Source organism: Juglans regia, chromosome 10, assembly GCF_001411555.2.
Source record: "Juglans regia cultivar Chandler chromosome 10, Walnut 2.0, whole genome shotgun sequence".
In the NCBI taxonomy this organism is placed as follows: Eukaryota; Viridiplantae; Streptophyta; class Magnoliopsida; order Fagales; family Juglandaceae; genus Juglans; species Juglans regia.
In genome coordinates, this window is record NC_049910.1 from 3442470 (window position 1) to 3457861 (window position 15392).

Genomic DNA, 15392 nt, shown 5'->3' on the forward strand with positions numbered 1-15392 from the left:
CATATAGTTAAAAGATGCTGACATGATATATGCCTAATTTTGTCTGCCTTATCTCCTCGAGCATAACGTATAAAAAGTACACACAGACACCGGGTAATGCGCACTTTCATTGAATATATACGTGCTGAGAGTGAATCACCGAACAAACAAACGTGGGTTTAAGTGGGACTTCTTGTTTGTAGTGCTCTCCATCGCAGACTTTGCTCTAAACTATTGCCCAATCAGGCCGTCTTTCCCTTTTAGCCTCTCTCTATCTAAGCTGCGTGTCTGTACTGCGTTCCTCCGGCTGGCATGCTGTAACTTTACCGTGCTGGACTCTGCATTTTTATATAATAGTGTACTAGCTCATGAAGAAACCATTGAGTTTTTGTCTTTGTTGTTGCCCATCCGGGTCTTGAAAACATGGCCTTCTCGTCTTACCTTTGCTACTCTCCAATTTCAGTCAAGGTGTGCCTTTTCTGCTTTTTTAGCATTGATTCTCTTTTTCGTTCTCTCTTTGTCGATTGCAGTTTTGTGGGGTTCTTTGGAATTGGATTTGTATTTCAGTTTACCCTCGATCTGGGTATTATGTCTTCTATTGTTAGTGTTGCAGTGTATGAATTTCTGGTTGATAGGAAATGGGTATTCGGCATGGTATGCGAATAGCTATATTTTGTCAAAAAACTTCAACTTTATTTGACAATTTGAACATCTTTGTCGGCAAATATAGATCTGAGATGGATGTTTTGTCATATCAAATGTGGTACTGACAATTAAAGTCAGTCGCCGTACGCTGTATATAGTTGGTCTCTTAAATTCTGTACTTGACATTCATCTTCTTTACTTGCTATGTGTTTTTCACCAACAGAACATCAAGCTATGGACAATTTATTACAACAGAACATCGAATCTTTTTTTAACCCATAAAAAAAAACTGTTTAGGGCCAATTGAGACGTGTCTCGAAGATTGATTTGGTGAATTGTTATCTGCATACAATCCTATGGAAAAACTCATAACGAGGTTAGGGAAATTAATAAGTGGCGGTCATCATTGTATACAATCTGAAACCAGGGCATTGTGGAAATTCTTAAAATTGATCCTATTCCATCAGTTATGGTGATGGCTCAGGTTTTTGCAATGGCCTCAGTTGAGGTGATAATTTTGTTTATTATGCAATAAACATTTCAATGGACACATTCCATTTCAATAATGGGCCCAAATTAGTTCTCTATAGAAGTACCAGGACGTATCATCCTAACAGCCCTGTAGTTTTTATGCCTGTATTACAACTTCAAAAATGAGTAACATGAAAATAGGATTTCACTCACTTTCTGATGCAACGTAATGTTTAATCATGTCTTAAGTATTATACTGTCTCTACAGGGGTTAAGCATATAGTCATGCTATGGAAGGGTTATGTATTATAGTTTCCATCTTCACATTTGTATGTCTTCCTTTGAAACATTTTAAGTATCTAAAAAAATCATTATCCTCATATTCTGTTGTTGCTCTAAAGAGTTAAAGCTGTAATAGGACGTGTGACTAACTCTGTACTTTCTTGAATTTTCACATTAGTGAGACGGTGTATATTTTCTGATCTTGTGGGCATCCAGTTGGATTAAGATTCCATTTTCTGCTTTTATAGATTGAGCCCTTGGGACAGTCTATAGGACTGCGGCGTGATGTCAGTATAGGTTTTTCTCGCAGAAGTTACGGCTCTGAATTTTGTGGCCAACCAGTTGCGACAGTGGGAGTTGACTTACGTCCAGACTGGAGTTTCGGAGGAGGATCAACAGTTATTTTTAGACCAAAACTTGAAAGATGTGTTCTTTATCGAAAAGGCTCTGGAGTGAATGCTTCATGTAATCCATTTTCTTCACTTCTACTACTTAATGGCCACTTATTGCTGTAACCCATTTCCTTCCATTATTTATTGTTTTAGAGAAATCTTGAGAGAGGTACATGAGATTAGAAGTTAGGATGAAATGTTCGAGTAAAAAGTCTTGTCATATGATATTTATGTATCATCTATATGCGGGTGAGAAAGATCTGGAACGTGTGTTAGAAGTATATAGGTGTATGTATATACATATATAAGCTGTAGGTGTGCGTATATGTGTTGGAAGTATATGCATGGTACTGGAAAAACACTGAGTGAGTCAAGAGAAAGCTGTAAATGCGAGTTAAAATTGTCATCAATTGTGTAAGAAAAATATGCTTATCTTATAGTCTATGTGTCACGGATCCAGATTACTTATTAAAAAAAAATGTGTCACAGATCCAGATTGAAAGACAGTTGCAGTGACATTTTAAAACACTAGTTGAATACATAATGATTAGAATACACGTCTATAATAGAATATAACACTTTACATTAATGTCTTCTCACCACATATTGCCCTGCTTTCCAAATTTTTTTATGTTGCAGTATTCATGATGATATTTCATGGCCAATTTAGGCTGACGGAGTTCATAAATTTAGGGATCAGCATCTGGGAGTTTACACTGAAGTATTGCTTGGTTTTTAAGGATGCATGTATTCATCTACTGTTCTGCTTATGAAACTTTGTTATTAAATAAAATAATAATATTAAAACTAAAAGCCCCTAGCCAAAATAACCCCTGTGGCTTAATGTCTAGTATCCTCACTTTGCAGTTGAGTATGAGTTCGGTAAAATCATGTCCTATTATGCTTGTCCAGACTTCTTGAGAGGTGATCTCCCGATTGCAGCATTCTAGTGTTAGTGTGTTGGGTGCATCTCTTTACTTCTAAATAAAAATGGAGTTCATCTAAATTCTTTTCATTTCCTTTTTTGGTTACTGTTCAATTATTCATGCACTTTAAATTCCACTAGAATTAATAATCATCTAAAGGATGGAGATGCACTGTAATGCCTGAAATATTCGGGCAGAACCTTGTGCTTGGGTGACCAACTGCTTAGACATATCTTGTGGATCCGTGCTAGTGTGCTTGAGAATGAAAGTCTTAAACATCATAAATTGTTATAGATCTTGAATATGGTAAAGCAATGTTTGTCAGCAACGACTTTTCTGCCCTGATGCTTTGATGTGTACCTATCCATCCATTTGTTTATTTTGCAGGGTTGCCAAGCTCCCAACTTGCTAGCAGCGTTTTTTCTTTGGGAACAGTAGCTGTTCTTCCATTTTACACTCTCATGGTTCTGGCTCCTAAAGCTGAACTAGTATGTTTCTTCTATTAGTTTGAGCTTGGTATTCATCACCATCCTTCTCTTTTGGTTCTTCAGTTTCTATTAGTATGAAATGGTGATCATAAATTATCTTCAAGAATTTTGCATCTAATTCCTCTTCAAGAATTTTCTACACATGCATAATTCTAGATTGTATAGATGTATGCTCCATCTCTTCTGAATAGTGCTTCAAACTCATTGTTGCTGGTGGTTGAATTTTGAAGTAATTTATTTCACTTAAATATGTTATCATGCGATTAACACTTTTATTTTTTGTTCTTGCAAAATCCCATATGTTCACCACTAGGTTGGAAATAAATTTTATTTTACTTGTGCTTATATTAATTGATGCTCCAAATTTTGATATAATCATCTATAAACCAGACAAAAAAATCGGTGGAAAGTAGCATACCATACGTCGTGCTTGGACTTCTGTATGCATATCTACTATACCTCTCTTGGACTCCTGAAACAATCCGGCTGATTTTTGCTAGTAAATACTTGCTTCCAGAGGTTTGTATTTAACAATCACATAGGTTTCAAAATGTTTTTCTGAAATCAAGTATAATTCATAATTTACTTCCTCTTTGCCTGCATGCAGCTGCCGGGCATCGCAAAGATGTTTTCAAGCGAGATGACTTTAGCCTCTGCTTGGATTCACTTGTTGGTTGTAGATCTCTTTGCTGCAAGGTCAGTCTGTCTGTCTGTCTGTCTGTCTGTCTCTCTTGTTGGTTGTGGTTCTAACACTAGTTGAATACAGGCAGGTTTTTCACGATGGACTGGAAAACCAAATTGAGACCCGGCATTCGGTTTCTTTTTGCCTGCTTTTTTGCCCCATTGGAATCCTTACTCATGTCATCACCAAAGCAATGACCAAGAGTTGCAGAAGTCCCTGACACATCATGTCCATGATCTAGTTTGCAGGCACGATCCAAATAATGGATTCACTGGAACCTTAAAATTTTCAGACCCCTAATCGGGACTCATATTGTTTTCAACATCATCAGCTATCAATGAATGCTGAGGTTTATTGTTTCCTTTGATGAAATATTACATGCCTGGTCATTTATCTCTACTTGAGTTCAAAATCATCACGAAATGATAATGAGGTACCATTAACATTCGAGAACTCCCTTTCCCCCAGACCAACACGTTGTTAGCAGTCTACTCTCTGAACTTTCTAACAATTACATGTTCTCTGCCCGAGTTTCCGACATGACAAACTCAATGTGCTTTGTTGAGATTGTGCTCCCAGTTTTTCCATTTGATGTTTGTGTTTCTTCTCCATTCGGTTTACACCATGAATTTGAGATGGCGTGGTGTGTAATTCCTTGTTCTATTTCAAATATCTCTGATTACCAATTTCCCTATCCTTTCTTGAAAGGTTGGTATCTTTTCTTTTCAATGGCCAGTGAAATCGATTTTAAGGGGCAGTGCCGCACTTGTCAGCGTTGTTAACTCCATTAGTAGAATAGACGAGAATGAGTGAAGTGATTAATTGCAAACATTTTAAAGTCTCATGTATATATGTTGGTGTGTGAAATATCGAGTTGACGCTCTTGCAAAATGATAAATATTGAAGTAATTAATTTGCAATTAATTCTAAAAGAATTTAGGATTAATTGCAAAATAAATATTTAAGTTTTTACAATTCAAGTCACTATTTTAAATTTAGTATCGTACAGGTCGGTTCGGCTGATATTTATCATATCGAGATATTGATTGCTTAGGAAAGATATGTGTTATACCGGGTCAAATACCGACCATATTTGTGCGTTTTGATCAATACTGGCTGGTTTTCGATATACTGGTCGAAATTATTATTTTTTATAATCATTGTAAAAATTATGATTTTTTCATAATTTTCACTTTAATTCTCACATCTAAAGATTATTTTCTTAACTTTTTTTAATATCATTTCTCTAGGACTGAAAATCAAATCCTTACTTCCATTTTTGTGATGAAGATGAGTAATTATTTTTTTAAATAGTTGGATTGAGAACTTAGAAGTATTATTGAGTTTTTATAAATATGTGTTTTAACTTTTTAAGATTTGTATTGATGTTATTTTGAAATATAATTTACACATATAATTAATTTATTATATATAGACTATTTCAAAACAATACTTGAAACGGTACAGATATCGATATCAAAATATTTCGTTCCAATATTTTAATCAAAATGATATTCAAAACTTTAATTCTAAGTTCTCAATTTTCATATTTCACAAAATTTGATATTTGAAGTTTTACATTTTTACAATTAGACACTTATGTCATTTTAAACTCATGAGAGATCACATATAAGTTTTTGAATGGTTGACACGTGGTATTAATATACACGTCAGCCAATCGAAATCTGGCACATGATATATTAGTAGTACATGAAAATCCTTCCCTTAATTTTCTATAAAAAAAAAATTGATAAAAAGTCTTAGAATTGTAAAAATGTTTTTTTATAGTAATTTTATGAAAGTCAAAAACTGAGTTTTCATTCCAAATTAGAAAAACATGAAAACTGATTTTACGATTAATCCAAAAATATAAGTAATGCGATAAAACCAAAGCCGACTGATTTCTGTGGGAATGCGGGACAGCTGACAGCTCAATTCTACAGCAATGGCTTCTCTTCTATCCCTACCCACCATATCCCTTCCTCAACCAAGGCTACGTTTCCCGAAAATGACCATAAAACCTCGGGCTGTTCTCAGTAGAGCTCATAAGATGCGGGTCCCCTACGAGTTGAAGCAGGGGCAGACCCGTCTTTTCCATCAGCTTCCTTCTGGTCTGAACATGGAGGCCATTGTGCAGAAGGCTGTTGTAGACAAGGACCCAAATGAGAAAATGGAGAGAAACATTGAAAATCAATCTTTGGTATTTGTCCATGGAAGCTACCACGCTGCTTGGTGCTGGGCTGAACACTGGCTTCCCTTCTTTTCAGGTTGTGGGTTTGATTGCTATGCCATAAGCTTGTTGGGTCAGGTGGGCTCTCTTTCTACACACAGAAACACAAATTTTTTATTCTTGAAGCACAATTTGGTAGTAGCTATATCTAATATAATGTTGTTAGCTCCATCTTTTGAATTCCCGTGGCCCTTTCAAGTAAGTTGGTCTAGGTTCATTGCTCAAGCTCTTGCTTTCTAAATGTTCCCACAATCTTTGTATATTAAAGCTTGCAAATGATAAATGATATGTGGAAATGTTGTTAGGGTATTTGATGAGCCATACTTCTTGTTTCCTTTCTCCACTAGACAACGTAGGAATGGCTAAAATTTTGAATTTTAGTACTTAAATTATTTCTCTATGTGGCCATTGATGCGATCTCTGAAATATTTGGCCACCGTCTAGATTGGAGTTAGGAATCATACATTTTCAGTGCCAAAGCAGTAATCTACAATGGAGATACTCGAGTTCCGCTTATTGCAGTCCTTTATATCCTTCATTCCCATAACTCTTCTATCGTAGGCATTTATCAAATAAACAATCTTACTTCTATCCTAGGTGCAATAATTGCATATCATGATTCCATTTTTCGCGATAATCCTTGCGGATAGCCATGTAGGTAGCACTGCTTTACTTGCCTTTTGGTTCACTATTGCACGCATCACGATCACCAAAATTAGCAGTTCGGTTGCAATTTGGCTGGTTCTTGCATTTAGATCCTCTTGTACCAAATAATGTAAGTGGAGCTATATGGAAGTATAAAGTTCTTCATAGTGATAATCACTTTTCACTATGAACAGTTAGTCCGGCCTTGGGTTTGCTCTCCAATGGTCACCAGTTCAAGTTCCCTTAGGCCACTGGAGGTTTACCTGGTTGTTAACTTCAGGGCCCCATGAGATTAGTCGAGTTGCGTTGGACACCCACGGTTATAAAAAAAAAAAGTGATTATGTCATTAATGCCACCAATGCCAAATAACACTTCTGTAGAACTCTCTGTGTGAGTGTGTGGCTTGAATCTGAAACCTATATTGAATACTGGATTACTATATTGTTTATGTGCAAAATGGGGGCTGATTATGTATATTCCCATTACTTTGTGATCAGGGTGAAAGTGATGCACCTGTTGGTTCTGTCGCTGGCACTCTCCAGGTATTTTAGCTCCATAGGGAAATGGCTCCTTCAAAACAATAATTTTAATGGTGGCCAATCTTTGACATTCCATGGTTTCCATTCTAGATACAATGTTATTTTTATTTTTCACCGGAAATTCTGCAGTAGACACATGCTGGAGATGTTGCTGATTTCATCAGGACTAGAGTATCATCACCACCAGTGTTGCTTGGACATTCATTTGGAGGGCTTATCATTCAGTATTACATTGCAAATCTGAAGAAAAACCAGGCTTTGGGTAAACTTCGATCCGCTTCATATTTATTTAAGGTGAAGCAATGTTGGGATTAACTGGTTATCAGCGGCTAAGTTAAAGTGAAATAGCGGAAGCAAATCAAAAGAAAATAAATAATCACACACAGAACACCAAGATTTAAGTGCTTCGGCTCAGTGTGAGCCTACATCCACTGGTGGAGTCGGTCTCAATAAATTCACTATCAACAAATGTGGAGTACAAAAGATCAATCACAAAATCCTCAATCCCCGGAGTCCCAATCCACTCAATGAACTCTCAAGAATCTCACAAATGGATCTCTCTTTTTCTCTCTCTGTATTTTGGTTGCTTAAAAAAAAGAAAAAATACAATGAAGTATATCATGTATTTAAATTGTACGGTGCGGGAAGCCCTAATTATGGGCATTCGCTCAAGTGGTGTGTCGAGCGTGGCTTGAGCGAATATTAGGGTTGGTGCTCGCTCAAGCTGAGTGTCAAGTGAACTCTTTGCCTAGATCTCACTCGAGCTGAGTGTCTAGCGAACTTTTTGTCTGGGTCCTGTTCGAGCTGACTGTCAAGCAATTGTCGATCCAACAATTTGTCTGAAGCTTCCGCTTGAGTGAACAATCTTTAGAAGCGTTTTTTCAACAGGAATTAAGTCACCTCTCAACAAGCAATATAATAAAATTGGAAACTGCATTTTAGATCTAATTCAATTCAAGTAGCCCAAAAATAAAGCCAACGACAATGTACAAGTATTAGCTAGCTATGGTGATATCTGTAATTGTTGTATCAGTGATTGGAGAAACCACCAATAAAGATCTCTTGACCACTACTATTGATCCATTGCTGTAGGTCACTAATAACTGTTAACTGACAGCTAGTACCTTGTTTCTTTTAGAAACGGTCAGCTATTGCAACTCTCATCAGAATCCTAATCTAAATTCCAAACTCAATTTAATTGTCATAGCCCTATTCTAATTTTTCACATATCTATCAGCTCTTGCCACGTCTACTAAAAGATTCTAAGACATAATATTTTTAACGCTGTTATGCTGATTGGGTTTATTCTAGAAATGGAAACCTTTTACCCCAAGCTTGCAGGAGCTGCTCTTGTCTGCTCTGTACCTCCTTCGGGCAATAGGTGATTTTTTTCCCTATTGTCTCTCGTTCATGCTATTCTGGTCTTCTTTTTCTTGAACCTAATCCAAACTAAATTTGTTCAATGACTTTCTTCAGTGGGTTAGTATGGCGGTATATCTTTTCAAAGCCTATTGCTGCTTTTAAGGTATCTACTTCCACTCTTGAGAAAAATAATATGCAAGCATCTTTTTCTCATCTTGTATGAACTTGAGCAGGTAACACGCAGCTTAGCGGCAAAAGCTTTCCAAACTTCTCTCCCCCTTTGCAAGGAGACTTTTTTCTCTTCAACAATGGAGGATCATCTGGTTCTACGGTTTGTTTGTGACCACTTCCCGTCAAGTTCATATGCAGTTTTTTTTTTTTAAATGGGATTGAATGATATATTTATACATTTGAATTTGAACATTAGTTTGTAGTGAAACCAAAACTTATCTTCTATTGAGGAGTATTCCAATCATGCTTCTAATCATGCCCAAATCAAGGACCAGTTAAATATATCTACTATAGAAGGAAACACCAACTCTGCTAGTCATGCCCGCTCCAATAACTGATCTATTCAACATATAGAGGGAAAGAAACCAGAGGCACACATGGAAACGGGAAAGCTCTTTATTATGTCTTTTCTATACTTGGCCCAAATCATTAACTGTGTATCGTGGCTCACTTATGCATATGTACCCAGTGTCAATGAATGATTATGTGTGCTGTCGCTATCAAAGAAAAAAAAATTAATGTGTGCTGTTATCATTTCTTTCAAACCAAAACATTCGAGTATTTGTTTGTGGTATCAGAGACAAAAGACCGATGTCATGGTACCATCCCCTCACCACACCACCTAAAACAATCCTGTTTCCTAACATGACTGCTGGAGAAGTTACTGCAACAATAACATGCACCAATTCGACTATGACCCTATAACTTATAATTTGGATTCAATTAGAATTAGTAAACTACTTGGCTTAGTTCCCTTAAACCATGTTAAGAAAATAAAGGTGTGTAAAAGAAGACTCAATCTCGCGAACTGTGGTAGTCTTCTGAATGATGGTAAACATGTTGTGTAGTAATTTTTTAATTCAATGGTGGAACATGACCTTCAACTTCTTTTGTTTTCTTCAGTTACCAGGAGCTAATGAGAGAGAGTTCAAGGATGCCATTGTTTGATCTGAGAAAGCTGAATGCTGCACTTCCAGTTCCTTCAGTGCCAAAAGGTTCCATTGATGTTCTTGTGTTGGGTGCAACTGATGACTTCATTGTGGTAAACCCAAGTTTAATGCTTACAGTCGCTCGTTTGTTTGTTTTTTTTTAGGGGTTCCCTTCTTTCTAATGCTTGTTTACTAAAATCTCCATAATTTCGACCATAGATTCTTTGTAGTTCACACTGTTTTGGTCCTGCTTTGATCAAGATGAGTTTTTCTTGTAGGATGCTGAAGGTCTCAGAGAAACGGGCCGGTTTTATGGCGTGTCACCAGTCAGTGTTGAAGGGATGGCCCATGACATGATGTTGGATTGTTCATGGGAAAAAGGTGCAAAAGCTATACTATCATGGTTAACTGCTTTGAGAAAATAGGACCCATATGAGTAGGAAACGAAAACTTCCAAGCTCACCAACCATTTTGGTCAGAATACTACACTCAGCTTCCTTCCTTGAGTAGCTCAAGTAAAGTCAAGTAGCTGTATTACATCTCTAAAGTGTTTCAATTTTCAGATGTTTTCCCCTTTTGGCTTTTGTTACATTGGAAAAAGATAAGAATTCCGGGTGTTTGGGGTGTGCTGCACCATTATTAGAAAATTGAGCAAACTTAAATCTTTCCTTTCTCGGTGGCATTTGTTAAGGAGCGAGTGGGAATGAATGTATGTATGTTTGTCTTGGAATTCTATGGCAGAATGAAATGCTCCATCATTGTCAGATTCTGCTCCCCGTATGCGCCATGTAACCTTTGCCTTTGGTGGTTGCTACTTGGTACAGCTATAGCATAAGAGCTGCTATCGGACATCCGACAACCTCTTATAGTGACGATGTTGGGCCATGCTCTAGGTGACTGAACAGATCTATCCAAAAAATTCCATCTCAAAAACATTATAAAATGGTGAATTTGTCTAGTTTGTTTTCGCAGATGAGATGTGATGAGTTAAAAATTGAATAAAATATTAATAAAATATATATTTTTAATATTATTTTTGTGTTGAGATTTGAAAAGTTGAATTGATTATATTATTTTGTGTGAGAATTTAAAAAAATTATAATGATGAAATGAGATGAATTGAAAAGTTTTGTGAAAACAAACCTAGCGGATCGCCTGTCAATGCAAGTTCTGGAGTGAATCACATTTATGTTCCTTCATTTTCTACTTTTTATTACTATGCGATTTCCATTCCCTTCATAATCTCTTAAATCTTAACCACCCAACTATTGTTAGACCACCTGAAAAATGATAACAACACATTGAAAATAGACCCGATATAGAGACTTGCTATGTGTAAAGGCATATTACTCAGCAGGGTAATTATATTCTTAGAAATATACACTTTATTATAGCAAGATAAAGATGAATATCATTTATATATATTCACAAGAAAACTTATATTTTTAAGCCGGTATTTAGAGCATACATAGCAAAGTCATTACATAACATCTTTGATCTGGAATATGAATTTTAAATTTTGAATTTTATAAATTAAATTTATGATTTAAGTTATGTAAATGGTATGCTTTACACACCGTCTTGACTCTTGATAATATGAAAACTCTATTCACAAATTCTAATACAATAAATAAAATAAGAAAAATTATCCAAAAAAAACATCTCATTCTATCCATTTGCTTTCACAAAAAATCAATACCAAATACATCACGATTTATTTTTTGAAAATAGTAAAATGTTGCCAAAATTTTACCTAGTTCTCACTTCTCACAAGCAACGCCACTCCACCAATCGAGGATTGTGATAATACCTATCCGGACAACCAAACAATCCACAACACCTGTAAACACAATAACAAATCTCGACCGTCCAATACTAGGGCATTATATTTTAGCTTCTCCTTATAAAACCCTAGCATCTTCCTAGTCGTCCTCCTCCGCGCCTCAAGTTTCCCTCAAGGCCAAAGCGTAGGGTTTTTCCTTTGAGCGCAGCAGAGCAATATCTGCCTAGATTGGTACGTTTTCCTGAACTGGGTATTAATTAAGTTCTCGTATTTCGGTCCTGAATCTGAGGTTCAAGCTCTTACTTCTCTCTATGCTTGGTTCCGGGAAAACTAAGCGAAATGGAACGACAAACTAGTTAATATGGATGAATGGCTGTATGGGCATAGTGATTATATTATTTTTGAGTTTGTATTGTTTAAGGCCTGAATCATGTTTAGTGATAATGCAACCAGCTATTATCATTTAATTATGAATACAAGCGATTGTTATTCGAATAGTTTGTGCATATAGAGCGAACTGTGGTGCTTGGGAGATTGGTTGAACAATGGAAACGCCAATGGATGCTTGGTTAATGACTTGATAGGCTTTTTGTATCATTAGAATGGAATCATGATTCAATGCAAGCGGGCAGTTTTGCAAATGGACTCATTATTATGGTCCCACAATAATTATGCCGTTTTCATATTTTTTTAAGGGAGAGTTTGACATTTTGTTGCTGATTTGCATTCACCAAGGAAATAGGGGGTTCATATAATTATGTCTTTATTAAGTTTGAACTTTGAGACTGGGTGTCTTGTTTGGTTGCATTTACACATTCTTTTTGTTAGCTGCCACAGAGGCATACAGTTTATATGGCTGAATATTTTGCCACTGCTCTATGATTAGCAGCTGCATGTGCATTTTAGAAATTGAATTGGCAGTAGGATGCCTATGGCTGAGTGATATAGATCTAGAATAACAATTTAGAATATAGAGCACGCATAAGGCTACAATCCATAATCCCATTTTGCAAGCCATTTGAAAGAACAGTTAAGTGTTCCTGGGATGTTGTCACCTGTCAAAAACTAAAACAAGATAATGATGTTTCTATTCAAGTGTTTTTCTCTTTCTTTGGTTTATCAATGCTTACTTCCCTTGATTAACATAAATTTTTACAAATTTTACCTATCGATCAGATCTTTCAATATGTTCTCTTCAAGAAAGAAAATCCACAAAGACAAGGATGTTGAGCCCACTGAATTTGAGGATACAGTTGCACAGGTTAGTTCTTGTGCCACTTTCTAATAATACGTGTTACTTAATACCTGATAGTCACAATGTACTAAAAGTTGGAATGCTTTTTGTGTGTGCAGTACCTATTTGATTTGGAAAACACCAATCAGGAGCTGAAAAGTGACTTGAAAGATCTCTACATAAATTCAGCAGCGTATGCATTCTGTCTAGTTTTGAATTTTTAAGGTATTTACAAGTTTTTGTTCCCTAATTAGAATGACATTATATGATTTGACAGTCAGATGGACATCTCTGGTAATCGCAAGGCCGTGGTTATCCATGTGCCTTACAGATTGCGGAAGGGATTTCGCAAGATTCATCTTCGCCTTGTTAGGGAGCTGGAGAAAAAATTCAGTGGCAAGGTAATGCTTCTTTAGAAAAAAAAAGGGAACTTTTGATTCGCAGTGATAGCATGAGTTATCATCAAATGTTGGAACATTGTATGGCAAGTGGTGATGGCTATCATCTTCGTTTTCCTTTAACCTTCTTTGAATACTAAGAAGGGTGTGTTCTTGTGATATGTAACAATAATTTCAAACATCATAAAATATAGGGTGCTGGGCAACAGGTGTTCAGTAGCTTCTTGACGGCCATGTATCTGTTATTTTGAGTTTTGAACTCCAATTAATCTTAAATGGGTGCTGTGATGTGCCATATTATTGTTATTTACTATGTGAATCTATTGTTATAGAATGACACGATAGTCACTTTTATGTGATTGCTTGTAATCTCTCATTACTTTTGGCAGGATGTTGTTGTGATTGCCACCCGTAGGATAGTAAGACCACCAAAGAAAGGTTCTGCTGCTCAGCGACCCCGCTCCCGCACACTGACATCTGTCCATGATGCCATGCTAGAGGATATTGTGCATCCTGCCGAGATTGTTGGGAAACGCATCAGATACCGAATTGATGGTTCTAAAATAATTAAGGTAGATGCACAACAAATAAAAGTGTGTTGTCTCTTGCCTCTCACTTTATACTGTTCTTCCTACTAATTGATGTCTGTTGTCCTTGAGTCAGATTTTGTTGGACCCCAAGGAGAGGAACAACACCGAGTATAAACTGGAGACATTTTCTGGTGTTTACAAGAAGCTTACCGGGAAAGATGTAGTATTTGAATATCCAATAGCTGAGGCATGAGTGGGATTTTGTTATCTTTGGCTTTGATGCTTTTGCCTGTTATTTTATTTTAGCCTTTTTACGATTGAATCACATGAAATTCTGTTTAAAAATTAACAACTTGAGATTTGGTTTGACGCCTTTTTGGGACTAATGAGATTGGTGGCGAATTATTATTTTACTATGCGCCTAATTTCGTGGGGGATGAGTTGTAGAACTTCATTATGATAATTTCTATTTTTATTTTGGATTATAGTTCTTGTCGGGTAGGGTTCATGGTCAGTGTAATTAATCGACCACTGCGGTTTGAATTGTGGCTGTGGTAGTGTTGCATGAAAGGCATTATATATATTGCCTGCATTTAGGTCGCGTCTTAACAAGAAGCTTTGAATTTGCGTTGCATGCAACGCAGATGTGGTAGTTTTAGCAAGAAGCGAGATATTAGGTTTCATTATTCTCCGAGGCAGTACTACTGACGGTGAAAGGCCATTGGTTTGGATTTGTTTTAGGAGAAATACTGCTGAATGTGTGCCTGTCTATTTAAATCATGTGGAACATTTGTAGAGCATGTTTACTTATAAAAACAAACATTTGAAGAACACTACCAATGCACAGATAAATTTTTTTTTTTTTTTAGATGTTGGGAACCTCTTCAAGGTAGGGTCATTTGGACCCATTCTTGTAAATTATATTTTGGTCTTGTGTACCACTCTTGAAAGTTTTTTTTATACAAAATTGATTAGATCGTTTGCTTTTCATCAGGGGTGTGGCCTCTAAGAATTGTTTGCATTTGGATCTTGAAGGGAATGATAGTCTAAGACTAAGGTCTTCACCACTTGGGTGAAGCTCTTGAGATTAATGCATAGATAAGATTGGCTGCAGTATGTTTTAATTCGGCGCAACGGAGAGGAGATTATCATCAAAACTAAGTTTTTGGTGACTAAAAAACATTTCGTTGGAATGGCTATTCTGAAAACTAAACTACCTGTGACAAAATTGGTGGAAACTACCTGGCAAACCTATTGCATGGGTCCAAACCTATTGGGTCCTGCTAACACACGCCACACACGTCCTTGATATTTTTTTTTTAGAAATAATATTTATAGTTTTAAAAATTAGACCCACTTGAAAATGTAATTTTATAAGTGTAAACTTTATTTTTTTTTTTAAAAAAAAAAGATGAGAATGAAGGGCTTGTACACTCTAAATTGTAACTAACATTAATTTTTTTTTAAATCAGAAGATCTTAGATAAAAAAAAATACGTATAATATTTATTATAAAAATTATTCTTATCAATTACTATTTATCATCTCACACTTTATATTTTATAAAAAATATTTACACACTTTATGAAAAAGTTACAGTATAATGTATGAGAGTGAATAGTAAATTCTTATTTATTAATATAAGA

General features: G+C 36.0%; 3 protein-coding genes across 4 annotated transcripts; all 3 read left to right on the plus strand.

The window, feature by feature from the left end:
* The first annotated feature begins 126 nt into the window (after window positions 1-126).
* Window positions 127-4264, plus strand: LOC108987085 (protein ABA DEFICIENT 4, chloroplastic). 2 transcript variants are annotated; one of them, XM_018959943.2, is made up of 6 exons: window positions 129-447; window positions 1626-1842; window positions 3083-3183; window positions 3574-3702; window positions 3791-3879; window positions 3950-4264. In XM_018959943.2, the coding sequence occupies exons 1-6, from the start codon at window positions 403-405 to the stop codon at window positions 4083-4085; spliced, it is 717 nt and encodes a 238-aa protein (XP_018815488.2). In that variant the 5' UTR covers window positions 129-402; the 3' UTR covers window positions 4086-4264. The 2 variants fall into 2 exon arrangements, with proteins under 2 accessions (XP_035550598.1, XP_018815488.2); XM_035694705.1 differs by lacking the exon at window positions 3574-3702 and having other exon boundaries at window positions 127-447.
* A 1479-nt stretch (window positions 4265-5743) lies between these two features.
* On the plus strand, window positions 5744-10566 carry LOC109015104. The gene is made up of 8 exons (XM_018997587.2): window positions 5744-6173; window positions 7239-7283; window positions 7413-7542; window positions 8592-8661; window positions 8757-8805; window positions 8876-8973; window positions 9777-9915; window positions 10081-10566. The coding sequence occupies exons 1-8, from the start codon at window positions 5811-5813 to the stop codon at window positions 10225-10227; spliced, it is 1041 nt and encodes a 346-aa protein (XP_018853132.1). The 5' UTR covers window positions 5744-5810; the 3' UTR covers window positions 10228-10566.
* Window positions 10567-11687: 1121 nt separating this feature from the next.
* On the plus strand, window positions 11688-14163 carry LOC109015105 (40S ribosomal protein S7-like). The gene is made up of 6 exons (XM_018997588.2): window positions 11688-11816; window positions 12762-12846; window positions 12939-13012; window positions 13097-13220; window positions 13607-13789; window positions 13881-14163. Exons 2-6 carry the CDS (start codon window positions 12772-12774, stop codon window positions 13998-14000), a joined length of 576 nt encoding a protein of 191 aa, XP_018853133.1. The 5' UTR covers window positions 11688-11816; window positions 12762-12771; the 3' UTR covers window positions 14001-14163.
* Window positions 14164-15392: the final 1229 nt, after the last annotated feature.

What these genes read in the sequence shown, in the direction of transcription:
- LOC109015104 (XM_018997587.2), top strand. Translation starts at nt 5,811, where the DNA reads ATGGCTTCTCTTCTATCCCTACCCACCATATCCCTTCCTCAACCAAGG. An exon ending in CTGTCGCTGGCACTCTCCAG is followed by an intron (nt 7,284 to 7,412) that starts GTATTTTAGCTC and finishes ATTCTGCAGTAG; the next exon opens with ACACATGCTGGAGATGTTGC. An exon ending in AGCCTATTGCTGCTTTTAAG is followed by an intron (nt 8,806 to 8,875) that starts GTATCTACTTCC and finishes GAACTTGAGCAG; the next exon opens with GTAACACGCAGCTTAGCGGC.
- LOC108987085 (XM_018959943.2), top strand. Translation starts at nt 403, where the DNA reads ATGGCCTTCTCGTCTTACCTTTGCTACTCTCCAATTTCAGTCAAG. An exon ending in ACTCTCCAATTTCAGTCAAG is followed by an intron (nt 448 to 1,625) that starts GTGTGCCTTTTC and finishes CTGCTTTTATAG; the next exon opens with ATTGAGCCCTTGGGACAGTC. An exon ending in TGGCTCCTAAAGCTGAACTA is followed by an intron (nt 3,184 to 3,573) that starts GTATGTTTCTTC and finishes TCTATAAACCAG; the next exon opens with ACAAAAAAATCGGTGGAAAG.
- LOC109015105 (XM_018997588.2), top strand. Translation starts at nt 12,772, where the DNA reads ATGTTCTCTTCAAGAAAGAAAATCCACAAAGACAAGGATGTTGAGCCC. An exon ending in TTGAGGATACAGTTGCACAG is followed by an intron (nt 12,847 to 12,938) that starts GTTAGTTCTTGT and finishes TTGTGTGTGCAG; the next exon opens with TACCTATTTGATTTGGAAAA. An exon ending in AGAAAAAATTCAGTGGCAAG is followed by an intron (nt 13,221 to 13,606) that starts GTAATGCTTCTT and finishes TACTTTTGGCAG; the next exon opens with GATGTTGTTGTGATTGCCAC.